At 44.2% G+C, this 27,416-nt stretch overlaps 1 protein-coding gene across 1 annotated transcript in view; it reads left to right on the forward strand.

Moving 5' to 3' along the window:
• PARD6A (par-6 family cell polarity regulator alpha) overlaps nucleotides 1–26,526 on the forward strand; it is a 185,937-nt gene extending 159,411 nt beyond the window's left edge. The window contains exon 4 of the mRNA XM_069217560.1: nucleotides 24,234–26,526. Coding sequence (XP_069073661.1) covers nucleotides 24,234–25,057 — 824 coding nt within the window. The 3' untranslated portion in view covers nucleotides 25,058–26,526. The remainder of the gene's footprint in view (nucleotides 1–24,233) is intronic.
• Nucleotides 26,527–27,416: the final 890 nt, after the last annotated feature.

Genomic DNA, 27,416 nt, shown 5'->3' on the forward strand with positions numbered 1-27,416 from the left:
CAAAGCTGAATATTTGCAATTAAGAACTAAGTGATGCTGGCCATAATATAAACGCAGATTTGAATATTGCGGCGGGCTGATACGTGTTCCCCCGCCCTCCATCCCCTGTTTCCCGTAGAGACCTACAGCGCTGCTCCTGAGGGCCCCTGCCATGCAGGTCAGGGCCCCCGCATTGCAGTGACCGGTGTGGGAATTTGGAAGTAGTCTCTCAGCAGCCATTCCGGTGGAGGGCGGGCCGCAGAAGCATCCGACCTGACAGCCAAAATGGCGGCTGTGCATTCTTCCCTCTGAGCTGGGACAGAGAAAAGGAAGTTCCCCCACAGAGGTGCGGACCTGTGGCTGTGGGGGCAGGGGGACCAAGAGGAGCCCCAGGAGAGGAGCAGGAGCGACACCTGGATTTGTGGCGCACATGGAGGAGTGGAGGTGGGCTGCAACGAAGAGAAGGGGCGGTCTGGCGGAGCCTGGGCCTGTGGCGTGGCCTCATCCTGCCCTTGTGTGATAACATCAATGATTGCGGGCCCCGGTGGTGGCCGAGGCCCTTCGCTCATCAACTGGGACCTGCTGCAGAGCATGATGGCTGTCCTGGGAGTGCCGTGGGTGCTGCCTGGAGTAGGGAGGTGGGGCGCCATTCAGGGACCTAAGGCCCACAAAAAGATTGGGCGTAGGGCCTGGCTGTGGAGGAGCTTGGTGTCCTGGGCCCCTCGATGCATCAATTGAGGTCTGCTACAGACCCTTTGCCCGTCCCAGGAGAGGACTGCAGGTACCGTCTGGAGTGTGTGGGAATTTGGTCGGCTGGGGATCTGAGCCTACAGATCTACACTCCCCCAACACAAGACCTTTGAGCAGCACAGGCAGGCCTTGAGGTGGGGAGGCTCCTCCCAGAAGAAGATCCATACCCCGGGGCGGCCTGGACACTGCGACAACCTCCTGTGACCTTATAAACAAAAGTGGGGACTGGGAGATTACTGGTCCAGTGCACAGTCTCTCGACCTGAACCTATAATATCAAAATAAGTGCACTGTTCCACGACAGAGAGAAAACAAGAAAGAGATCAGAGGTGGCGAATCTATACTGAGTATACTTAGGAGAGCCCTCAAGCACCCTTTTGGGTGACAGGTATCATCATCGGGCTTACTCCTCGTCAGACTGGTGCTGCAATGCCTGGCGGGCCGCCCAGCATTCTGGGTGGCACTCAACCATAATAAAATTGCTAACAACGGTGGTCTGGGAAAAGAATTGAATCAAAGATGGAGAGTGTAGAACAAGAGACAAGACTCTAAAATTAGCTCTGAACCTAAGCCACTGTTTTAATGCGATAGAAATTGGGTTCAGGCCAATATTAAAAACAAAAATATCAGAGTGTTACTGGGAATAATGTACCGTTACACTCTATAATCAGGGAAGGTAGTTCACCTAATCCTGCATGGTCAACATGTTTCGCGTCTATGTTTGGTCACAAAGTGATCCAGTGACGCTTCTTCAGGACCCACAAAAAAAGCCTGCGATTATAAAACTACTTCTCCTATATATCAGTAATATTATCAAGTGCACGTACAGTCACTTACAGAGTGGAAGACAGAATATGCCTAAGTCAATCGGTCAGTATAGTCGCCCATCCCATATTAGAGATTGGGCTCCCTAGGTCTGCGCTAGCATCAACCGTAGTCTACAGGCGCGCAGCAGAGGGCAGGTTCCCGGACACACCAAGGACGTGATACATTAGTTTTCCTTGGTTGATGCTAGCGCAGACCTAGGGAGCCCAATCTCTAATATGGGATGGGCGACTATACTGACCGATTGACTTAGGCACATTCTGTCTCCTAAGTATACTCAGTATAGATTCGCCACCTCTGATCTCTTTCTTGTTTTCTCTCTGTCGTGGAACAGTGCACTTATTTTGATATTATAACCTCCTGTGACCGCCAGTTCTCCCCCACCAGAGTGGAAGAGGGCCCAAGAGTATTGCAGCAAAGGCCTGCGATCACCACTGTGCTGAGGTGCCCTGACAATGGGGGCCAATAGAAGGAGTCAGACGGAGAGGGGAGTTAGCGGCAAAGGAGCAGTGGACTTGCCTGTGTGGTGTTGCCTCGCCCGGAATTGCATTACACCCCGGTGTACATTCCTGGGCAGTGGGTGAGAGCCTGTGGACTGCGTTGGTGCCTGGTGTGGGCCCCTGGGCCGGCATCTCCTCACTCGGGGCCTTAGGACACTGGGACTGGGATACTGTTTCTAGAATGGCCCTGGGGCAGCGGGACCCCCTCTAATATACTGCTGCCAGCCTATTGGGGCCTGAGGGGAGGTCCCGGATCCCAGTGCCTGGACTGTGAGGCATTAGTCCTTGACCAGTACAGCGCAGAGGGCCAGTGGCTACAGAGGAAACGGAGAGCAACTATAGAGCAAAGCTGCTGACTCAGAGTCTAGCTGATGTGATCCAGTGCTGACCTCTCTGGCACTGGCGTCCCGGGCTGCTGCCGACCACACGGGCATCGGCATCTTGACCACAACCGAACCCAACCCCCACCCTCGGCTGTAGGCCGGCTGGAGAGTGGCTGGTGAAGCACCCTCAAAACTAGAAGACTCTAAAGACAATTGATCGCTATGGCTGCAGCTCGCTCCAAGAAGGAAAGATCCCTCAAGGGCATGCTGATAAAGACGGCCGCCCCTGAGTGTCCCCATCAGTCGACCCAGGACACACTCACTGAGACTGATGATGCAGAGGGCCAGTGGCTACAGAAGAAACGGAGAGCAACTATAGAGCAAAGCTGCTGACTCAGAGTCTAGCTGATGTGATCCAGTGCTGACCTCTCTGGCACTGGCGTCCCGGGCTGCTGCCGACCACACGGGCATCGGCATCTTGACCACAACCGAACCCAACCCCCACCCTCGGCTGTAGGCTGGCTGGAGAGGGGCTGGCGAAGCACCCTCAAAACTAGAAGACTCTAAAGACAATTGATCGCTATGGCTGCAGCTCGCTCCAAGAAGGAAAGATCCCTCAAGGGCATGCTGATAAAGACGGCCGCCCCTGAGTGTCCCCATCAGTCGACCCAGGACACACTCACTGAGACTGATGATGCAGAGGGTCCGGCCACACACTCCTTTCTTGATGCACTGTTCACCTCTTTGAAAGACGATTTCCCAAACATCAAGAGGAATTTATCCCAAGACCTGAAGTTAGTCCAGAAAGACTAGACCAACACTGAGGACAGATTCTCAACCCTAGAAGATAACGCGACCCGCAGGGTTGAGGAGATCGAGGCTCCCCAGCAAGAAATAATTCTCCTCTACGGACAAAATGTGGACTTACAAGCCCACAACGAGGACCTAGAAAATAGATCCCATTGCAACAACATTCGCGTTAGAGGAGTGCCTATGGCTGCCAGGAAAAGAGAGAACAACTAGAGCAACAAGTCAGGGAACTAGAGCACATTCATCACCTCACAGGGGTCCCTAAAGTATGGAGGCAACTAGAGGCATCCCAGGAACAAAGAGAGCAATTAGATTTTGACATTGAGGGGTACTGTATTCTCCGGCTGAAACACTCTCACCATCTTGGGGGTAATAAGCCCGGACAACTGTTGGCTAACAGCTCCACGCTCAGTGCCAGGCCATGACCGTAGAGTCACTGGTTCAACCAGACGGCTCTATACTCCAGTCTGACTCACATATTGAAGCCAACTTCAAGGTCTTTTTTAGTGACCTTTACACTGCACAACACATATCATCTAACACCATTGATGGATACCTACAGTTAGCTAGCATCTCACCCCTACCGCAGGTAAACTCAAGGGAGATTGACCAACCTATATGTACAAAGGAGGTCATCTCAGCAATCGCCCGATTACAACCCAACAAGTCACCAGGCCCAGATGGCTATCCAGTGAATTTTTACATGACCTTCTCCTGGCTGTTAGCGCCTTTCCTGACCAGGGTTTTGAACTCTATAAGAGCCTGCAGGACCTACCCAGACTATGAGGGACACATCAATTGTCATCATCCCTAAGCCTGGAAAGGACAGGCAGAGGTGCGAGTCCTACTGGCTGATTCCTCTCCTTAACATCAACACAAGGCTACTTACGGGCATCTTAGTGGCCCGACTGAACCCACTGATGTCAGGGATGATCAGTCCAGATCAATCTGGGTTCATTCCTCAATGACAATGCAGTAATAATATTAGGAGAATACTACACATCATAGACAAAGCTAAAAGATCCGGAAAATAAATCAGCCTGTTAGTGGTCGATGCTGCAGAGGCCTTTGATGGGGTTCACTGGCCATACTTAATAGAGACGCTCACCTGCTTTGGTATAGGACCCCACTTCCGAAACTGGATATTTGCATTTTATATGGAGCCCTTTGCTCAACGTGTCCGAGACCATCCGGGTATAAATGGGGTTCAATTCTTGGGAGAAGATCACACCATCTGCTTGGGCGCAGATGATGTCATAGTGGTCCTCGACAACCCAAGCGTGGCTCTACCAGCCTTTCTGGAAGAGGCAGAAACGTTTGGCGCAGTGACGGAATTTCATATCAACGTCCCAAAATCTCAGGTATTGAATAACTTAGTGTCCCCACAAATGACAACACTACTTTCAGTTAATACCACTGTCCAGTGGACCACCAAAACTATTCTCTTCCTAGTCATACAGCTGGCAACAACGGTACCTACCACTGCACAGGTGAACTACAGAACCCACACGCGACAGGTCAAGCGAGATCTTGCTCAATGGCGCCAGTACCCCCTCTCCTGGCTAGGCCACATAGCAGCAGTTAAAATGGATACACTTCCAAAAATACTCTTTTTGTTCCAGACCCTACCTGCTGCTTCTTCTCCCGAAGCGATTGAGACGCTGCAAATGGAGCTGACTCGCTTCATCTGGGCAAACAGGCGTCCCCGGATGTCTCAGTCCCTGAACCACCAACTCAAAAAGGAAAGCGGGCTGGGCATCCCTAACCTTCGCACATACTATCAGGTGGCACAGCTCTGCTACCTAGTCAAGTGGTCAAGAGCAGAATACGAGAAACCATAGCTCTTTATGGACTGGGCGATTGCCGGTCTATACTTATAGAAGGTGTCTTTCCTTAGAAAGTCGCCACTCCCTTGTGGTCTCTATTCTTTCCCGGTCATGGAGCCCACGCTCAGAGTCTGGGACAGAGTTGTGGCAGCTATGGGCCTGACCACATTTCCATCCCCCCTGACGCCCATACTAGACAATTCAGATTTCACGCCAGGACAAACTTGTCGGTTGCTTCAATGGTGGCAGACCAGCGGCTGCAAGTCTATCAACCACCAGTATGATGCATATGGGGTTCATCCTTTTGAACAACTGAAAGAGGAGTTTGATCTGCCAGAGTCAGAAAGACATCACTAATTTCCAAGTCCACCACTGGGTCATCATCATCATCATCAAAATACTTTATTTGATTGAATTCAACAATCATAAAAGCACATAATACATATTAGTAACATCAGTCAATAATTAAAAAAGACAAAAGAACACAGAATAGATCAAACCATACCTAAAATAAGGACCATGTAACAAGCTACATTACAAAAAGTTAGATGAATTCTCGTAAGAAGCATTATAAAATCAATAGAGCAGTATGTTTAAAACAAGAGCTAATATCTTTAGTAAAATGCGTATAAAGATTAAAAGACCTCACTGGATTACCTGATAATGTGGTCTAGCCTTAATCACTGCACATAAAAATAAAGCTAATCCATTACAGATCATAATTGATGGTAGGGACGAGAGATAACTAAAGGCTGGGCGACATTGTTTAGAATGCATTTGTTTTAAAAGTGGGATCACAAACACTTTCCTTAGATCTGAATAAAATTTACAGAAGAAAAGAATGTGCATTGTGCTTTGGTCAGACACTGAGTCACAAGGACATTTTTCCAAGGCTAAGGACCAGTCATTAATATGTAGAAAGCTGCAAGACAATGGAAGGTCTCTAATCTTAAGCGCGTAAGGACAAACCGATGCCTTGGATTCAATACATTTCTCAAGTATGGTTCCATGCCATCTGTTTGTTGCAACATAAAATTCCTCCTTACGCCAGATTTCTTTACCTCGGTGGCCCATCTTAAATCAGCCAAATGAGTAAGACAGATGTTTTTGAATTCTTTCCTGGAGATTGTTTCTATTTTGGCCGGGGTAGAATATAACTCAGAATAGCCCATCTCTATGAAAAAGTTCTTTATATAGTTTAGCCATGGAATTTTCAGCGAATAAGTTAATGCTAGTGCATCTTCTATAATGGCCATGTTCAGCCTAGCAGAATCAGAAGTCCATACTTTGTGCCATAGTAGAATTGTTTGAATACGAATTAAGTCTATGAGGTATGTTGCCCCCATTTCTATATGGCATACCAGTGTTGAGGTAGATTTTGGAACACTTAAAATAGACTTTAAAAAATCGTTTTCGACTAACTGTAAAATGTTACAGTTCCTATATCCCCAGAGTCCTGCCCCATACAGTGCAACAGAAACGCATTTTACATTATACAATGTCATCATATCCTTAGGGGTCACTCTGCCAACCTTTTTAGAAAAGTTTTTTATAGCCATAATAGTTTTTGTAAATGGCAGTTTCCTCGATTTGATGGCTTGTGACCATGTACCTTCATTATCAAACGTGATGCCTAAGTATGAAAAGGTTCCTGCGTCATCTAATTTCGTGCCTTTTAGCATGATCTGGGGTTTCTTTGTAGAGTTTCTACCACATGTCATCGAGAAGGTTTTAGAATGGTTGATTCTGAGACCTAAGGCTTCCACATACTTATCAAGCCGCTGAAAGGCTACTGGAGTGCGGGCCATCAAAACGGCGTCATCCGCATACAGGAGTGCTGGGATCTTGCGAGAACCAACATGTGGGAGATCACTGCAAACGTCAGATAACACCCCCTCTAATTTGTTGATATATAAAGAAAACAGTAAGGGAGCTAGTACACAGCCTTGACGTACCCCCTGCTCAGTAGGAAAAGCTGAGGTACATGCCCCCTGAAGCCCATAGCGCACCTTGGCTTTAGCTCCAGCATATAGTTCCCTAATGAAATGAACTATCGTTGTATCTACTCCCATGTCCAATAAAATAGGCCATAGTTTGCTGTGAACGACGCAGTCAAATGCTGAAGTCAGGTCGACAAACACTAGGTATAACGCCTTTGCCCTCGTGTATTTGCCAACTATGATGTCTAAGTTCAGAGCCTGCTCCATGGTCCCTATACCGGCCCTAAAGCCATATTGCAAGTCCGAAAGGATGTGATTTTCTTCCGTCCAATCTCGTAACCTATTTAGAACAATTCATCCAGCAATCTTTGCAAGAGTATCAAGCAGGGAGATTGGGCGGTAACATGCAGGGTTTTGCCGATCACCCTTTTTAAAGATTGGAACAATAATGGACTCGGTCCAGGTTGGGATAAAGACTGTGGCACAGTAGAACCTGTGTTAGTAATGGGCCCCATAGTGGAACATTAGTCTTGTAAATACCAATTGGGACTCCATCTGGGCCTGGTGCTTTCCCGCTTTTACTAGCGTTAATAGCGCCAGTAACCTCTTTTAGACTAAATGGTGGAGTGATAGGTTGGGAATCTGGTCTCAAAGGATTTGGTTCCAGGGCCAGATTTTTTGCGGAGTATATGCTAGAAAAAAAAGTGACCCAGTCCTCTTCCATGATGGCTATTTCAATTGTTGGTGACGTTCCATCACATAGGAGAGGAGAGTTCACAATTTTCCAGAATTTGACATTGTCATTCTGAAGACTTGCTTCATGAAGAGAATGCCATGCCTCATTTTTTAAATTCTGTTTCCTTATTTTTATAGCCTTTTTGTACTCCTTCCTCCGAAGACTAATACCATGTTTGTCAGAATTTTGTCTTTGTAAATACTGTTTTAAATTCTCATGGGCTTGTGTACATTCGCTATCAAACCATCCTTGGTCTACATGAGGCCTAGGTTTGCCAAAACTAACTGTAAGGGACTGTTTAATTCCGGTGGTGATTGCAATGAAAGCTTTAATACAGGCCTGCGGGCTGATATTGTCTAAAAGACAGATTTCAAACTCGTTGGAAAATGTACTCATTAATTGTTTCATAAAACAGGTTCGATCTGTGACCACCGGATAGTATAGCCATTTCTTGCTCCCAATTCAATGTTCTCTACCTTCTCTGTTGGTTCCTTGTGTTTGGTTGTGGCTGGAGGCAACGTAAGGCATAGACTTTGAGGGTAATGGTCACTAAACATGACATCTCAAATTTTATACTCAGATACAGAAGAAATAAAATTATTAGATAATAATATAAAATCGATTATTGTGTTGGCATGTCTGCCATTAAATGTGGGTTTTAGCTGTGATTTACTATGATTTAAACTGTTACACAAGAGGAGATCAAATTGAAATAGTGCTTCATTCAACAAGTTACCGTAATAATTATGTGTGAAGTGGAATGAATCGTCGTCTCCACCTGTGCCGAAGAGGCAAGATTTCTCAACAGTTTGAGGGCACAAGTGTGTATTAAAATCAGCCCCCCACAAAATAAAGGTCTCTTTATGCGATGAATTTCATGCTCGGTCCAGATCTTCCTGCAGCAGCTTGAGTACAGATAGAAATCTTTATTGAGGAGCATTATTATAGAAATTAATTATCACCAATTGTGCAATGTTTTTTAGTTCACATATGATCAATTGATAAAACGTGTTGGAGATTAGGCTAACGTCCTTAGTTAAACTGAACTTATTAGAGATAAAAGTGCACAAACCACCTTTTGCCCTGCCCCGTGAACAAGGAACAGCGGGGGTATGAAATGTCCTAAAACCGTTTATGTGAATAGGGTCCACAGACCAAGTCTATTGTAAGCTCACCCAAGAAAAAGATCGAATATATTCTAGCCAATCCTCATTCTTGATTTTAGAACGCAGACCTGCCACATTCCAAAATAAAAATGAAAAATCCTCTCCCCGAGTATTAATACCTTGCCCCGCGGGAAGTTGTTTTATTGCTTTATCTTTTAATTGAGCAGGAAGTCCGCTTGTTGGCACTTCATTGTTGGCAAATTGCCTCGGTGAAGATTCCATGTCCATCCGTTCGTCTCCGATATTCTCCACCTGACCATCGCCACCCTTCAATAGAACAGGGACTGGGGTTAACATAGTAGTCATGGACCCACCCACTTCCTGATCAAATGGTAGTCAATCGACTCCTTCTGAGCAAAGAGCGTGAAATCTATTCTTAGTAGGGATCGTGTAATATCTCTCAAACCTGCTTATTTGTTTCTCAGAGATTAGGACCAAAACGATCATGGCCTGGATTATGGATATAAGGCAGCAGTACAATGCCATGGTCCGTGATCTGCCTCAAGCTTAAGTGTCTCAGAATGTCTTCGACCAATTTTGGGGTTTTAAACGAGAGTACCACACAGTCACCCCTGAATATATTTGGGTTCTTGCCCACCCATTTTACCCTTCTAACCATCTTAATATCCTCAAAGAGTACTTCTGTCATGCCAGATTTCATACGAGTTCCAATCCAGTTAAGGGATTTGTTCCTCAACGCTGTCCATGATTCCCTATAATCCCTGGAAAGGGTAGGAACATTTGCGAGGACTATCACATAGGGAGTTGCCGCAGGAGGAAGATCTAATATATCTCTTGATGTTGATGAAAAATCCCGGGAAAATTTCAAACTGTTCGGTGTTTCCCCTCTGTTTATCTTTGCTTTTTGGTATTAGGGACTTCTGGTGCTAACTAGTGGAGTACGTGGGTCTACATGTCTTTGGGTAGTCTGAGGGATAGGTGATGGCTGTTGGTGCTCTATTAGGGGATTACCGTTTGTATCTGGATCATCACAATGTTGAGGATTGGCGGCTGTTAAGCTTGCAAACTGTGCCTTCATTAAGTTAAACATTGTCTCCACATTTTCCTCCAATTGTGTTAAGCCTTTTATCATTTGGTCAAAGAATGACCTAACTAGATGTTCCAAGGCATTAGTGGTCTCTAGGGGATTGAGTTTCGCTTTCACTATGGGTTGTTTATTCCTCTGGCCAGGTTTTATATTCTCACAGACGATTTGTACGTGTTGCGTAGGTTCCATGAGTGAAGCTCCTGAATTACCACATCTAGTCTTATCAAGTGGCTCTTGACTGGAGACTTTATCCTTCCTGGCTAATCTAGGTTTCCTTAAACGTTTGGGAGAAGGTGAGTGGTCGTCGTCATCTGAAATGAAGTCAATTGTGTCTTGGATACATCCATTTATACCTCTTGTTTGGTTTCCAGTTGCTGAAAGATTGATCGGTTTTGGAGAGGTTATTACTGGCGGGGGAAAATGAGGAGGGCCCGACGGGCCCTTCTGAATTAGAATCTTTTCCTCAACATTAGTAATCTGTTTGTCAATTGCCCCCATGGCTCCTGAGATGAATTTTAGTATTGATGAGTGATCTTTCTGAGAGGTAGTATCTTTTGTACTAGATTGCTTCCTTTTGCCCATTCTTACTAATTATTTGATCCTAAAAAGGGTTTCAATAATAATGCTCTAACAGCGCTCCTTACTAGTAAAAAATGAAAAACTAAAATAAAAGAGTCTCTGTGTAACTGTAGCAATACAGATTAAAAAAGATGAATAAGATGGCTTCTCACAGTGCTAAAAGACTGTTTTGCAGGGTCATCAGAAAATGCAAGTTTAAAGCCCTGCTGCAAGAACTAAAAAAGAATAAAAGTACCTGTTTGAAGACTTAGTGAAGGCTTAGTGACCCAATCCTGTGATCGCAGAGAAGATGTCAGGGGGTGGCCCAGCCCAGCCTCTGCCAGGCGCTGACGGGCGAAGGACGGGCCCGCCCTTGGCCCGGGCTTCACCAGGGCGCCACCCGCTCGCGTCCCGCAAGGCGGGAGTGCTCCTTTGTATTTAAAGGGCCTTTCCTCTGGCCCAGCGGCAGCAGCAGGAAACAATTAGCGCGACCCGCGAAGCGGGCGTTACACAGTACTTTGAAAGAGGGGCTCCTCCCTGCCCCAGGCTTCACAAATCAGCGCGTCTGCGAGGCGGGAGCGCTCCTTTGAATTTAAAGGGCCTTTCCTCTGGTTCAGCAGCAGCAGCAGGAAACAATTAGCGCGGCCCGCGACGCGTGCGCTACACAGTACTTTAAAATAGGGGCTCCTCCCTGCCCTAGGCTTCACAAATCAGCGCGTCCCGCAAGGCGGGAGCGCTCCTTTGATTTTAAAGGGCCTTTCCTCTGGCCCAGCCGCAGGAGCAGGAAACAATTACAGTACTTTGAAAGAGGGGCTCCTCCCTGCCCCAGGCTTCACAAATCAGCACGTCCCCTGGACATACACCCTGCCCTCTGACTGAGGGCCTAGAGACACCTGACATCATTTGAAAAGTGGCTTCTTCAAAAGCTTACGGACAAAGGAATGATATCAGACTTATATGCCATTCTTTTTCAGGCCCGATTCTGAGATCCCTGGGACAGCATCAGTGAGAACAAGAACTTGGCAGAAACCTGACCCCAACAGAATGGGGGGAGATATACTACAGAGAGCATCATACAGCTTGCAACTCGGTGAGCATAGAAACAGCAGGCAAAATGACTATTTACTGGTATCAATTCCCCCCCCAACTTAAAAAATGCTACCCCACATGATCGGCCAACTGCTGTAGACAGTGTGGTACTGCCCCCAAGATCTCCCAGTTCTGGGACCAGGTCCTCCAGGACATAGATACCCATCTAAACACCCAACTTCCCAGGTTCCCGGCTCAGGCCATCCTTGGCTTTCCTAATCCACTCACATTTCTGCTGAAATCATGTAAGGGGCAACAGATTGGTCTAGCATTGGGAGTGACCCACCAGACCATACTCGCTTTCTGGGGCACCACTAGGGTTCCCACTGGCTACATAGACTCTGGCATACATTGGGAATGGAAAAACTCTCTCTTACATTGGTGACCCAAGGAGATTCTGATAGCGACCTCTGGAGGCCATTTATTTCACTATTATCCCACAAATTTAGGGTATTGACATGCTGTAGGTACCTAAAGCTGTTGCACGTCTTGGACCGTCCGTAGCTGGACTTATGTTTCAGAATACAGTGAACACACAGCCAACTTGTCCTATTTGTGTGAGTGCTCACCGGGGTGTGGGTGAAGGAGGAGGGGTCGAAAATTCTTTGTATGTTAAGGGATGTTATATTTCCTTGTTTACTTCTGTTGCTCATGTTATTTTGAGGCTGATACTTCTGAACTACAGATAACAATAACAAGATTTAAACCATAAAAACACAGATTCGGAAATAGCTGAAATGTTTCAAGAGTTCTCTAAAAGCTACATTCTTGTGAAGGTGTGCCTTATATAGATAGAAGAATAGCTTGCAAGAGCCCCCATAACCAAACTGATACTTGAAAAAGCAGGACCCCTAGAAGGGTCTGTACATGTACATGAATGCTAAATCCAGTTGGCAAGCCCCAAATTAGCAAGACCACTAACCCAGATGGATTCACGCTCCTATATCACAAAATGGTCTCAAAGTAACTTGCTCCTGCAGTGGCCCACATTTATAACAGCTTTATAAGGGAATAAGGAATAGCAGAAACAGTGGCCCTACGAATGATATCAGCTGCTGTGAAGCTTGTAAGAAATTGATTTGGTATTTGTGTTGGGTGATTACCAACGTCAAGGAATAATCACAATCCTTCTCATGGTACCCTCAAAATCGCTAGATTAACCTGAGCTCAATAGTGTTGTAGTTAGGGGCACAGAGCACACAGGCTTATCCGAGAGGAAAGAAGAGCCAAAATCAAAATGCAAAACTATATAAAATCCCCAACCAAATTAAAATATAGAGTAAAATTTAACACACAAAATGACACCAAAATGACAAAAATCCAATAACGGCAACCAGAAGTATAACTTTTTAATTTTTAAGTTTAAATAGTGCCAAAAAGGACGAAGCCCCAATGATAGTCAAAGGCTTCGGTAGACTGGGATATAGATACAATTTGTAAAGAGAACAGATGATGGACGGAATGCTGAACAAATTAAACATTCTTACCCAGTGACAGATCTGGGTTTAATCTATCATTTTTTTGCTTTTGTTGTCCTAAGTGGGAAGGGTATGCCCAGGCGTGGGTCTTGTGCTCTCTGTGCCACTGGATTCAAGGTAGCCTGGCTGAAGAGGGGTGATACCTTGAAACCGGTCCCAGGATGCTTGTTTCCAGTCCAGGGAGGACCTGGCCTGGCAGTTCGGTCTGGACTGTTTCCATGGGGTGCAGGATCAAGACTGATTTGCATATAGCTGGATCCAAACTGGGGTGGCGTGATGAGCAAAAACACAATGGAATAAACCAAGATCTGTGACTAGGGGTGAATATTTGATTTATTCAGCATTCAGTCTATCATCTGTTCTTTTTGCTCTAGTCACAATTTGTGGTTGATCGTGATTGAGCGTGGGCTAGATCACCAACCAGGTTTGTCCTGTTCAAATATTTTCCCTCCTGGCTTAGTCCTTTAAGTCTCAATCCACCAGTGGAGTACACTTTTAAAGGCCCAGGCCCTCAGTGGATCCACTTAGAGACTCACCGGGTGCTAGGCAGAGGCCAACAGCAGGGTCCAGTCTATATCCATTTGCTGCTGTTCAGCTGTGTACTTCCAGAAAAAGGCCTCTTGTAGCTTGATGTATCCCTGTAGCTGGAACAGAAGGTCAGCATCATGATCCTTGGAGTTCACTTATCTGTCTCTGGTACAAATGGGACCAGGTCCAGTCATTCAGGGCCCCTCTCAGGTCACAGACTGCAGGTCCAGTCCCCTTCCTATCTTCTGCAGGACCAGCAAATGTTCTGAAGTTTGTGCCTAGAGGCACCACATCTATACCTGGCACTAGCTAGTGAGTGGGAATGGGTAATGGGCACTCAATAACCCATGAGGTAAAAGCTTCTGGGCCAAGCATTTCTACTTTGAACATTCAAAATCAGTCACACTAAACTTGGGTTCTGCGGGCTGAGTGTATGTATAGAGAGTGTATTACAGCATTCCTGATATCCTCTCACATCTAACGTTAAAATCCATTTTGAGGCAGTCACTGTCCCCACAATAAACCCAGAGACAGATGTCTGTAGGACAAACAGAGATTCAACAGCCAGATGGGAGATTCACAATAATGTTCTTGCCTTCCTATCTCACCCCTTTGAAGTATGCCCCAAGATGTATATGTAAATCCAGAAACAGAAGTAAGTCTATTAGGACAAAAGCAGAGTTCTTCAGCAGATAGGCAGTGTATCCACAAGAATGATCTTGGCATCCTGTCTCTCCCCTTTCAAGTGTGCCCGAAGTGGTATATGTAACATAGTGGGCATGCCAAGCAGGATAGGACACTGCATTGTCAAAAAGAATGCCCAAAGCCTCTCCCTCTATAATCAGGTCAGCCTATTGTTCGCTCCTGGGAGAAATGTCACACATATTCACGGCTAATTACTGGCTGGGAAAAGCTAGAGAGCCAGTGTAAATTAGCCTACAGAAACTTTAGACAGGTCAAAGGTAAATTTTGAAAAGTTACCTTTCCTTAATATATATTACAAATCCACCTTCACCACTGAATTTAATTTTGAATAACTGATGAAAACAGTTGTTTAATTATTGTTCTAGCTGGTTCTATTCCTGAGATGCAGTATTAGTATTGTAATCTGTACTCTGGGTTTCTACATTGGACAGCTAGGCCTACCACGGTGAAAAGAGCATTTGGGTGCTAGTCAGTGTAAAGACACGTTAACATTAATTTTTTAATGCCCTACTTTTAAATACTCTGCACCCTGACTTGTGGGCTACAAAGCCTGCTTGGGGTGACTTGTTAATATTCAAAAGGGAGGTTTTGAGTTTTCAAAGTGTTTATTTTGACAGGCAGAATTGCAGTTTTTACACCACTACAGCCAAGCTACAATGGCAGGCGTGAAACCATTAATTTGCATTATCACTGTAGTGGATAGAACAATAGGTGCTGCAGTCCACCAGTGGCATTTAACTTCCAGGCCATAGGTATATACTAGGGACTAGTGGGCAAGTTAAATATGTCAGTTAGGAGTAGGCCAGTTCAATCATACTTAAAGGAGGACACTGGCAGTTTACCACTGTTAACAGGGGTAAAGTGCACAGAGGTCTAAAGCAGGCAAAAATATGGGGTTCATCAAAAGGCAATAAATCAAGAGGTAACAATTTAGAAAAGGCAGATTTCATACACAGCACATATAGCCAAATGTAATTGTTAAGCATTGATATTAAACTGTTAAATGGAATACTAGCAAATTAATCAGGAAAAATTTGAATTGGCCTCATTGAACCAGATCAAGCTGGTTTCATACCAGAAGAAGCTGTAGCGATAATACTATAACACTAAAGCATGGAATAGATAATGTGCATAGGACTGGCATGAAAGCCTTATTAATATCGCTCAACATCGAAAAGACGTTTAACAGAATCCTGTTGCTATTTCTGGACACAACTCTAAAGGCAGTGAAATTAGCTCATAGGTTCAGACGGTGTGTGGCCAGCTGATACAAGAATCCTACAGCAATGGTTAGAGCCAATGGTTAGGTCTTGAGCCAATTTACGTTTGGCAGAGGTAAAAGTCATTCTTTCCCTTTTCTTCCTCTACTGTTTGCTCTTATGGTAGCGTCACTAGCAGATATGATTCCAGAGCAAGGGGACATCCACAGTATTCAGATGGGTCAACACACTTACAGATTAGCAATGTACACTGATCATAACAATGACACAACTATATATCTCTATTTGGGCTTTAACCGGAGTACTAGAACGATATGGGAGGCTATCAGGCTTCAAAGTAATTTTTTCCCAGATTCCAGATTCTGAATCTTGCACTACCAAGGGAACAGGTAATAAAAAGGCAATTCCTGTTCCAGTGATCAAATTACACTATTGCATATTTAGGAATACAAACAGCACCAATGATAATTCAACCACCCAAATTAATGATAACTCATTAATCCAAACAATTCAGTTGGAGCTGCAGACATGGCATATGGGGGATTTTTGTTGTTGGGGTGTATAGCTGCTAAGATGTTCTCCCGCCCTTCTGTGCTATACAGATTCATTGTGCTTTCACTCCCAACAACTCTATGTGAGTTGAAGAACCTAATCATGGATTTTGTGTGGGCAGAGAAAAAACACAGAATAGCTGCAAACACACTACAGAAACCTAACAAGGAAGGAGAAGTAGGGCTCCTGAATGTCAAAAGATAAAACCAAGCCTCTCATCGTCATTAAATGGTGAAGTGGGAACAGTCAGAATCAGAAAACACTGGTTGGTTATGGACCAGGCAGTTGTTGGCATCTAAATAGAGTAGGTGCCATGGGTGACCAAAAGGGACAGAGAATGGTGCCTTTACTCTTACCCAGTCACACGGGTATGCTAGAAGTATGGAAAGGAGCCATCAGGAGAAAGTTCACTGCAGCCTGATCACTCAAAAAAGTTCTGTTCTGAGAAAAGATCCCTGTCATACTCAAAATGGCCTTCTGTGAAATTAGAGAGATTCAAATTCATTCCTTAACACTTCCAGATTCCCTGGGCCTTTTGTACAAGATTCTGTATAAAAAACACTAGGCTAAAAACATAAAATATATATATATATTTTTTACAAAGATGAAATTATCATTATTAATGAAAGAAATTGTGTTTTGTATTCAGGGAAATCTGTCGAACATACAAAAATGCATAATTAGGAAGGGTGGGCAAAAGTGCCTCAAAAATACATATGAAATATTGTTCAAGGTTAGAATGAGGAATTTAAGTCTGTCTGCTCCTTTAAACAGACAGGGATGGCACATGTTTGCTGAGATCATGCATAAGTTACACTCATGAGCGTCTGCAGAAATTGCTTCGGGGGGGGGCATAAATATAATGTCATACATCCTCTGACTTTTTTTGACAGCGTCAAAAAGAGCAGGGGCATAGCCATTATCACATAAAATGCAGGCGTGTAAAGGGTTGAGAAACCTGATGCAAAAGCTTATTAGAAGCATCAAGCTGCCATTGTCTGATTAGCAATTTCTGATCTGTTTTTAAATTAACATATTATGCACCACATAAATATACTTAGCTCCAGTTATAGCTATCTTGCTTCTGCCAGTAAAAAGCTGCTCGGTGCAACACACACACTGCAGCCTGCTTCTTCTGACTGTAAAGAGCCTGCGCACTGCTGCTGGGGGCGTGGGCGGGCCAAATTTGGAGGTCAGACGTCAGAGTTGGACGCAGATTGGCCCAACTTGGGAGTCACGTACTGTCACTGGTAGCGGCGCATGCGCTGTCTCTCACTGTCATTGTTTGTGTACCCACCCTCAGCTACCAAAGACAGTGTGAGACTCCTTAGTCGGACCAATCTGGGACCGACTCTGACTCATTGTTAGTTGCCACCAGGAGGACCCACCCCCGTGACCCATCTGCCATGGTCTGCGGCGTCCCAGGCTGTTTTTGGCAGGGGCTGCAGCCGTAGTAGTACAGGCAGTGTTACACTACAGTGGCCATAGTGTTACACTGTACTCTAAGCCTGCACACCAGGCTGTACCTAATTCTGGGGTGGGGCAAGCACCCCACCCTTGCCCCCCCTGCAGATGCCCATGGTTACACTCAAGGTAAGTACTCCCTTCAGCCCTATACTGCTTTTAGATATGCTGTTGTGGCTTTGAAGACCCATGTCTGATGATCTGCACATGGGTATAACATAGCATTTTTGTATCCTTGATTCCATATTTTGCAGGATGTCCATAAGCATATTTTCCAGTAGATTGTTTTATGAGGGGCAAAGTAAAATGAAATGTCTTGGGTTCTACATTTTGGTGGAACATTACTGAGGATTGTAATTGGTTTTTAGAGCCAGTTTACAGAGAGCTTTAGATTGTCCACTCCCACTAATGTAAAATAATACATTTCATGATCCTATTTGAGTGTGCCTATGTAGAGTTGATGGTGTTGGACACTTTAAAGACATCACACCTTGGAATCTTGCTATTCAGAATAAAGATGTCACACCTTGGAATCTTGCTATTCAGAATAATTTCAATATTTTCCTATTATTTCCAAATCGTTCATGTTTTTTTAATGGGGGCCAGCTGGATCACACAGGACTTTAAGTATATAGTTTCACCTACCAACCAGTTCATTGCATTTAAGGCATTTATAAAATGCCACTGTTTCTCCATTGTGGCATGCTCCTTCATTCCATTTCCACTATGATTGGTCACTGAGATGTTTGTCTTGTTCACAGATAAGTTGGTGTCATTTTTCATATTCCTGGGCTATCAGTGGAAACCAGCTAGCAGGAGATTTTTTTCTTTCTTTGCAGTATGACCTTTCAAAACATTAAGAATGAATTTTTTGCACTGTCAAAAACCATTCTACTATGATACACTTGGGCTTTCCGTGCATTCAGAGTTATCAGTAGTGAGATGGAGTCTTCAGCTTAGAGCCATATAGGAGTATTAAAATACCTGGTCTTTGGTACATCTGCAGATGCTAACAATACTTTGGCGTACATGGGTGCCCTTCTTCACTTTAGTGTTAGTCTTAAATCAAACACTTATCTGACCCTGTTTGTTAAAACCCATGTGAATTTTGGAAAGTGTGGTAATGTACATTCTTCAATACTGATAACAGATTCGTATTCATGCCCATGTTGTTTAGATTCTTCCATAGTTTTTCCCAGGCATACACGTCAAATGCGGTTGAGTAGCCCAGGATCTCACTTATAGGGGCATTTTCCTAAAGGTGTTGTATTTGGGAACCACATGAAGAAGCACAAGTGTTTGATACACCGTACATATGTCAGCCCTGAAACTGCCCTATACGTGCTTCATTCAGGGTGTGCATGATTCAGGATTCCCTGGCCATTGACCCATGACTGCAGTTCTTTGAGGATAATGGCCAAAAAGATTTTACAATCATTATCCACAAGGCTAATAGGTCTGTAGTACTTAACCTCTTTTGGTGGAAACTATAGGGAAGTGCCATCTTTCTAGCAGAGTTACTCCCACTTTTCACCGGATGTCAGTGTGTTTAGACTGTAGTTCACTGGGATCCTGCTAATCAGGACCCCAGTGTCTGTGCTCTCTCCGCTAAATGTGGTTGCTGGTAAACATGTGATACCCATAATTGGCATACTGGTGCACCTATGTAAGTCCCTATTATATGGTACTTAGGTACCCAGGGCATTGGTACACCAGGGGTCCCCCATGGACTGCAGCATGTCTTGTGTCACCTATGAGGCCCATGCAAAATGTGTCTGCAACATTGTTTCTCTGGACCCTGCAAGAATTCTGCAACATCCAAGGCTGTGCATCCTCAAGGGTCATGAAGACTCTGTTTGCGCCTGGGAGCACAAAGGAATCCCCCTTGAAGTGAAGGAGTCACTCCCCTGCATCCGCAGGCACCTCAAGACAATGTCAACAAGCTGGTGGGGGCTGCTGTTCCACGGACATCGAAAGGCTGTGCTTCACAGGTGGTGAGTCTGTGGCTTCCTCTGGGTCCTGCTTGTCTTCTGATGACCTTGGGAGACTGTGGGCCCCTGCTCCTCCCACTGGACTGGAACTCCTGTGCACTGCAACTGATGCACTTGCCAAGATTTGTTGACTCTTCCTCCCGGAGATCTTCAGGCACCAAGAAGCTCTGACCTCCAGCACTCTGCAACTTGAAGATCAGCCCCTGTCCTGCAACTCCAGCAACAAGGGACTTCTGTTTTGGTTTGCTGCTGAGACCTTCTTGTGACTTTCTATGTCCATCACCTAGGGATCACTTGTGGGGGCTCCAACAACTTGTGCTTGCCTTCCTGCATGCTGAGGGCCAGCCCTTACTCTCCTTTAATGGTAGAGTTTCCTGGATATTGCTGGTCCCCAAAACTCTGCAAATACTTCTTCAGCTCCTACTTGCATTTGCCAGTGCTTGTTGGTGACCTGGCTGGTCACTGACCCTCCTGTGATCCGACAACTGTTGAGGGACAGCTCATAGGTGACTCCTGGGATCCTCTGCAGCTCTTGGACCCTGCAGCTGGACTTCTTCCTCCACCAACTTGCAGGAACTTCACCTCTATGAGGGTGGGCATTGCCACCTACACTGCCTAGACACCTCCAAGAGTGCTGAATTCTGTCCTCTTCCTTTTCAGGTCCTCTATGTCCAGAATCCGTCCCTAGATTCCACTAGCCTGCTCCACGGGTCGTGACAGCAGTGGGACAATCCAAGGCTTACACTGACTTAAGGGAGAGTCCCTTCCCCCCTCTGCACCCGGTTCCCCTGGTGTAGGTACTCCTATCTTCTGAGTATCCTTGTGTGGGGGCTCTTTTCAACCTTCCTCTTGTCTGTTAGTTTTCTCAGGGTCCACTGGGAAGGGTCCTGAATCACTACTCCCTGTTTTAGCCTATGGGATGGCTGGATGGATAACTACCTTGCACACACCAATCAAGCTGAGCAGTTAGCCTGATTGACTGGTTGCTTCAAAATGCTTTAAAAAAAATTACCCAGCTTATTTCCAAATGATGATTTCTGTGTACGGGTTGTGTGATTCCATACTTACAGCCAGTTTCTTTCAGAACTTTAGTGTCCTAGAGATATTCACTGGCTCTTCCTCCATCAGAAAAATATCGAGGACACACATATCTCATCAGTTAGTAACAGATGGTTCCTTTTGCCTTTTTCCTTCTCCAAATTGTCTCCAAACATTCTTAGAAATACAAAAACCTCAATGATATTTGTGAATTGTGGATTGATATGTCAGTTTTGATAGTATGCTCACCTGTGTTTGTCTTTATACTGTCTACGGTTACTGGTCTGACTATAACAAAATGAGCTTCAGTTTCAGGTCTTCTGTCCAGCTTTTAAGATACCATTTGAGACAGACTATTAAGGCATGAAGGGGGCACTTTTAGGGCAGAAGGTTGGTTCAGGCATAAGATCGAGATATGATTTATTTAAATTTATGTCCTTTAGAGGATTTTTATTCTTAGCTAAAACTGACTGTAGGTGCCATATGTTAATATTGCCAAAGAGAATTTCAACTAAGATATGCCAGGTAATGTTCAAGTAATACTTCTGTTATGCTTCATAACATGTTCTGGAAGAAAAGATTACCAGAGATAGCATTGTTTTTTAAGGGCAGACGTCTTGCGCTGAGAAAAATAGAATGTGACAACTACCCAGACAGTGATTTTCTCTCGTTAAAACACACAAAAGTGGCTGTCTTATGTGACCTAATAATCTAGATATCTTAACAATGGATGTTTAAAAGATAGGGTTGTTGACCAAATGAGATATTCAAGAAGGAACTTGAGTGCTTGCTTCCAAAACCTACAAACATATTTCTGCGCTTTTAACACAGGGACCACGTCTTTTAATTTAAGAGGTTTTCTGAAACTTTTTTCAAAAACATCATTTAGGCACATTTCTGGATTAAATCCAGAATGTATCCACTGCAATTCAACTCCACAACATTGAGTAACGGAAAAGGGTTATTTATATTGATAAATATGGGAACTAAGTTTCAACTGGATAAGAAGTACTTAGAAAACTGGGTCAAATGGTAGGAGTTAAGGGAGATTTAAAGGGGAAAGTCTATATATGTGCTTTGCTCTATATGTGCCTAACAATATCCAACCTCATGGAACTTTAGCGATTTCAGGAAGTATCAGGGTTCACAATTAATTATTATAAATCTAAGTATGCGTGTGTTGCTTAGACAACATGAAGGTACGATTGCAGTTTTGATAAGGTATACAATTGGGATGAAACGATTAAGTATTTATGAGTGACATTTTCATCCACCGCAATGAGATGTATAAAGAGCGGAACAACTAGAATGTCCTAGGTTTAAGTGACTTATTATACAAAGATTTACAGCAATACAAACAATTGTAAATATCTTGGTTAGTCAGAATAAATAACATCAAAATAAATTTATATGAAGGTGTCTGTATGTGGCCTGGATTATTCTGGTCCATTTCTCATCTGAAACATGCAATATAATGCATCAACAACTAATGGAATTCAAAAAGGCATATAAAACACCACAGATAGATAAATCAGTCCTAAATCATCCTATGAAAGATATATCAAGGCTGCAGGATTAAAACGCGCAATGGGCTGAACATATGAAGCTTCTGGACAAGTCTGATATGTTTTAGATGTTTTAGAGCGTGAACATTCCAAAATATCATTGCAGAATTTTCAATAAATATCATTTGGACACCATAACGCCTCTGTGGCCCTTTTAGAATCCACTAGTATTATGCTAGCATTTTGGGAATAAACTGTACTACCTTGTCAGATCACAAAATTTCCCTCTCAACCCACATTTTAGGAAATCCAGATTTTCCACCCAGCATGGCTTTTGGAAATAATCTGAAGGCAGGCCACTGAGTTTGGGTACATTTTATAGTTATGGACGTCTGAAGAACACATAGATGTGAAAATTGCACTTGTTTTGAAAGAGGGAGGTATTTCCTGTTTGACACAACTATTACATTGGGCTATACAAGATGAGGTAAAGCGGGATGGCATTAGAGACCGCTAAAGGGTTCTGAACCTATTTACACTCAAGTAACAGACCAACGCGATTTCCTGATTGTATAAAGCAGTTGGAAAAGACCATGTCACCACTGAAGATTAATGTATGTTGACCCGGGAAAATGAGTTGTGAATTAAAATTTCTGATGAAACATTCATGAATAAAGGGCTGAAGGTAGCAACCTCCTCCTTTTTTTAGGTCAATTTAAAATAGTGATGCTGTAATATTCCCTGCTGCAGGTGAGTTTAGGATAATGGCGCTGGTGGGTTTGTGATGTTACTAATACCTTTTACCACATGTGGTGTGTGTGCTGGCAGATTACAGGATTCTGGAAATATATTTTTGACATATCAGTATTATTCTGTCTTTTTAGTCACCACATGACACTTTAAATGTCTTGTTGGGTGAAGTAGGGGAGGTTAACCCGTTTTCACTTTCTCCTCTCATGAGTAGAATGGTCTTCTATTGCTATTATGTGCCCGATGCAGTTAGACAAACATGGACAGCTTTGCACCCAACCACTTTCTCCCTACAGTGGAACAAGGTTTGGTACATTATTGTGATGTTAAAGTTGACTGCCACAGTTAGGGATTGGGTGACTAAATTTGAGAAGACAAGGCAACTCTCTCATACATATATCAAAGGCAACTGTGTTAAGACAGCCACTAATGAAAATGCTGACAACAGTTAGTATCAGTGTAGCTGTTACTATTTGGTATTAATAATGCAGTCTTTCTTTTGCCAAGACACACTTGTTACCTAAGTTATTAATGAGGGAGGCTAGGCTTGTTAATAATGGCGGGAGCTGACTGTTGTGTACCATAATTTTTTGTTTCAAGAAGGTTGTCACTGTGATCCTGTTGTTCGGGTTATGTAATATAATAATATTAGCAGATTGATAAAGTATATACAAAGAAGAAATCTTAAATTTAAATTTTAAAACTGTATAAATTGAAGGGATTTGAAATTGGATGCTAACAATAAAGGAGGCATCTTCATCTTGATTCGTGGTAGCAGTGCAATTACAGCAAACAGAATCTAGTACAGATGATTGCCGGCCACAGCTGAAGGACATGTATGTCCCAACAAAATGAGTGCACAGATTAGGAGTAAACAAGAGAAAGTGATATGGTGGTGTCTATCAGATCTCTATGTGTCACTTGAACTTTCAGAAAGATAATTATATTTTGTTGTTAGGAATTAAATATTTATTAATTTCTATATTTGTTGGATGCATCCTTGTTTCTGTATCTTATATTGTCTTGAGGGACAAACTGTACAAATTGCTCAGGATGGGGGCCCGGCTTTCAATAGTGATTCAGTGGGGTTCCACAAAAGTAAAAATGTTAAGAACCACTGATTTAGATCATAAATCCTTCACAGTGTTACAGTTCCTTCTCTAATTATCTTTCAATACAAGGCAACATTATGTCTGTTTGATGGCTGAAAAGCTATTAACCCACTCATCTTCTATTTCTCAATTCTACACTCTGCACTCACTGTATAAACCGCTTGCACAAGATCACAGCTTCCCTGCAACCTCATATTTCTGTTACAAATTTAGCTTTTACAATGATTGACCAACCTCTACTAAGTTCTCCACGTTCACCGTCCCCCTTCCTTTTCTAATCAATGCTTAGCTCTTTAAATTATTGCATGACCTCACGTGTATTTTTTTTGTTCTTTTTGCAGCAGAAAATGAAAACAGTGTGCTTAATACAAACTCACTACAGCGGAAGAAAAAAGGGCTCTTGAGGCCTACCCATCAACGTTCCAAGCCCCACCTACAGATCAGCATGCCCCAAGATTTCCGACAGATTTCCTCTATCATAGATGTAGATATTCTGCCAGAAACTCACCGCCGTGTACGGCTCCACAAGCATGGATCAGACAAACCACTTGGTTTCTACATTCGTGATGGCATTAGCGTCCGAGTCACACCTCATGGGGTTGAGAAGGTACCAGGTATTTTCATTTCACGCCTAGTCAGGGGTGGACTAGCAGAAAGTACAGGCCTGCTGGCAATCAATGATGAAATTCTGGAGGTAAACGGCATTGATCTGGCTGGGAAATCCCTGGACCAGGTTACTGACATGATGGTAGCCAATAGTCATAACCTCATCATCACTGTGAAGCCGGCTAACCAAAGGAACAATATTATCCGAAGCAGCAAGGCCTCTGGAAGCTCAGGCATGTCCACAGACAGTGCTTCGAGCCAGCAGACCCCAAGTCCAGCTGCGCACTACATGAGTAACTACAATACAGTGGAAGGGGATAGCGACGAAGACGGAGATGTCATCATTGAAAGTGATGGAGGTCTGCAGTATATCCCAGCCGTTCTCAACCACAACCACTGTGTCAACGGGGGTTTGGATAAAAACTTTGAGCAGAGCTGCTCACTCCATAGCTCGCAGGCTTCCCTGCACTTCCAGAACAATCATAATAGGAGTCCAGGACCCCTGCCACGGAGACGAGGAAGCAGCATGAGGGAGGATGGCAATTTCATTACGCTATAGACACCATGGGAATGAACTCTGACTCGGTTGTATTTTTTGTTTATATGTTATTTAGAGTCTTTCACTCTCCGTATAAAAAGAAAAATCAGGTTTTGAGACAGAAGAAGGCTCTAGGTGTCAGCTCTGACATAATAAGGATCCTCTTCCAAATTATAGGGGGGCATATTTTCACACTGAAAAACTGTCTTTACTGGAATATGTCTCAATAGATTAAGATTATATTCATAGCATTTTTGGTTGACTTCCTTCGCATTAACAATACCACAAAATGTGCCCTTCAACTTCAAGGTGCACAAGCTAGGCAACAATCTGCCCCGACTGCACTAAAGCAATGAGAATGTTTCCGTTCTTAAACTCAGAGAAGAAACTCGTCCACCAAAGAAGGTGTTGCATTAGTTACCCTATTGCGCTAGTAGTGCAGATGAGGTATATCACAAATAATAAGAAAAAAAACATTGGTACAGCTGGGCTGTAAAATCAGTGTTTTCCAAATACATTACTATCCCAGCCTGCGCCCAGCTATGTATCACATCTCAAGTAGCAGTACATGGTGCCCAAGCATGGGATAATCGGTTCCGAGAATTACTCAAAATTCAAAGTAATCCAGTATTCAGAGCCTGCCTAAAAATGTGACAGCTGTTGTTTTTATTAGAAAAGGTGCTAGAAAGATCCGACCTGAGAGTTAGCATTGGAATTCTACCGGAACTGCAAGTTTGACACATCAAGTTCATTCGAAAACCTAAATTACTAAACACAAGAATAGTAGTACTTTATCTCAGAATGCGCATTGCACAACCCTTTGCGTAGTTTGTCTTTTTTCAATGCTAATTACTGAGGGTAGAACATGTGATGCAACGACAGTCACTATTGCGTACAAAGCTCTGCTAACCAGCTTCATGGGCTGCACAGTTTTAGGGGTGGTGACTTGTGATGTTTCTAAAGCTTGTCTCTGTTCGTTAGGTGACGTTTTCTGACCAAAGCTGTGTAGGCTGAAGGCACTTCAATAGACTTTCAGGCCACAAACGAAAACCCCAGCAGGCTTCGCTCTTTGTCATTCATCGGAGGTTGATATAAATGAGTACCGTTGAAATGCCTATTGTTAACTCCTATTGTTTGAGCAATACGGTTTGGATGGTGGTGTAGACTCTTTTAATATTTATTAACACTAAGCTGTGTGTGTGGGAGTAGTGCAACCTTTGAAGAGGCGCTGGTGAAAGCACATGTAGGTCCCTGGTCCTGTGAATCAGGTGACGGCGCACTTTGCTCTCAAGCGTTACAGACGGCATAAAGTTTAACGCTACCGGCACAATGCCAAGGTCGTCAATGGTGGGTGGCAGAAATACGATATTAATAATAATTCATTTATTATTTAGAGCTTTTAGGCCAAGAAATTCTCATTAGAAAGTTATATGTCCAGATGTGTTTAATGGAACATGGTACTCATTTTATTAAGTTTGGAAGATTAAAAGACTCAGGCCCATATTTATACTTTTTGACGCTAAACTGCGCTAACGCAGTTTAGCGTCAAAAAGTTTTGCGCCGTCTAACGCCATTCTGAAGCGCCATGCGGGCGCCGTATTTATGGAATGGCGTTAGACGGCGCAATCAGACCGGCGCTGCCTGGTTTGCGTGGTAAAAAACCACGTAGACCAGACAGCGCCGGCGTAGGGGGAAAATGGCGCATGGGCGTCTTAAAATGGGGCAAGTCAGGTTACGTCGAAAAAATCGTCTTAACCCGACTTGCGCCATTTTTTAACGACGCCCATCCCCCATCAACATGACTCCTATCATTGTAAAGATAGGAGTCATGCCCCCTTGCCCAATGGCCATGCCCAGGGGACTTCTGTCCCCTGGGCATGGTCATTGGGCATAGTGGCATGTAGGGGGGCACAAATCAGGCCCCCCTATGCCACAAAATATTATAAAAAAAAAAAAAAAAAAAACTTACCTGAACTTACCTGAATGTCCCTGGGGTGGGTCCCTCCAGCCTTGGGTGTCCTCCTGGGGTGGGCAAGGGTGGCAGGGGGGGTCCCTGGGGGCAGGGGAGGGCACTCTGGGCTCATTTTGAGCCCACTTGTCCCTTAACGCCATGCCTGACCCAGGCGTTAAAAAGCGGCGCAAATGCGCCGTTTTTAGCCACGCCCACTCCCGGGCGTCGCTTTTGCCCGGGAGTATAAATACCACGTAAAGGCCTGGGAGTCATTTTTTAGACGGGAACGCCTCCCTTGCATATCATTAACGCAAGGAAGGGGTTCACGCTAAAAAATGACGCACATTCCGGGAACTTTGGCGCTATTCGCCTCTAACGCCATAGTATAAATATGGCGTTAGTTGGCGTTAGTTTTGCGTCGAAATTGCG

This window comes from Pleurodeles waltl, chromosome 12 (genome assembly GCF_031143425.1).
Source record: "Pleurodeles waltl isolate 20211129_DDA chromosome 12, aPleWal1.hap1.20221129, whole genome shotgun sequence".
In the NCBI taxonomy this organism is placed as follows: Eukaryota; Metazoa; Chordata; class Amphibia; order Caudata; family Salamandridae; genus Pleurodeles; species Pleurodeles waltl.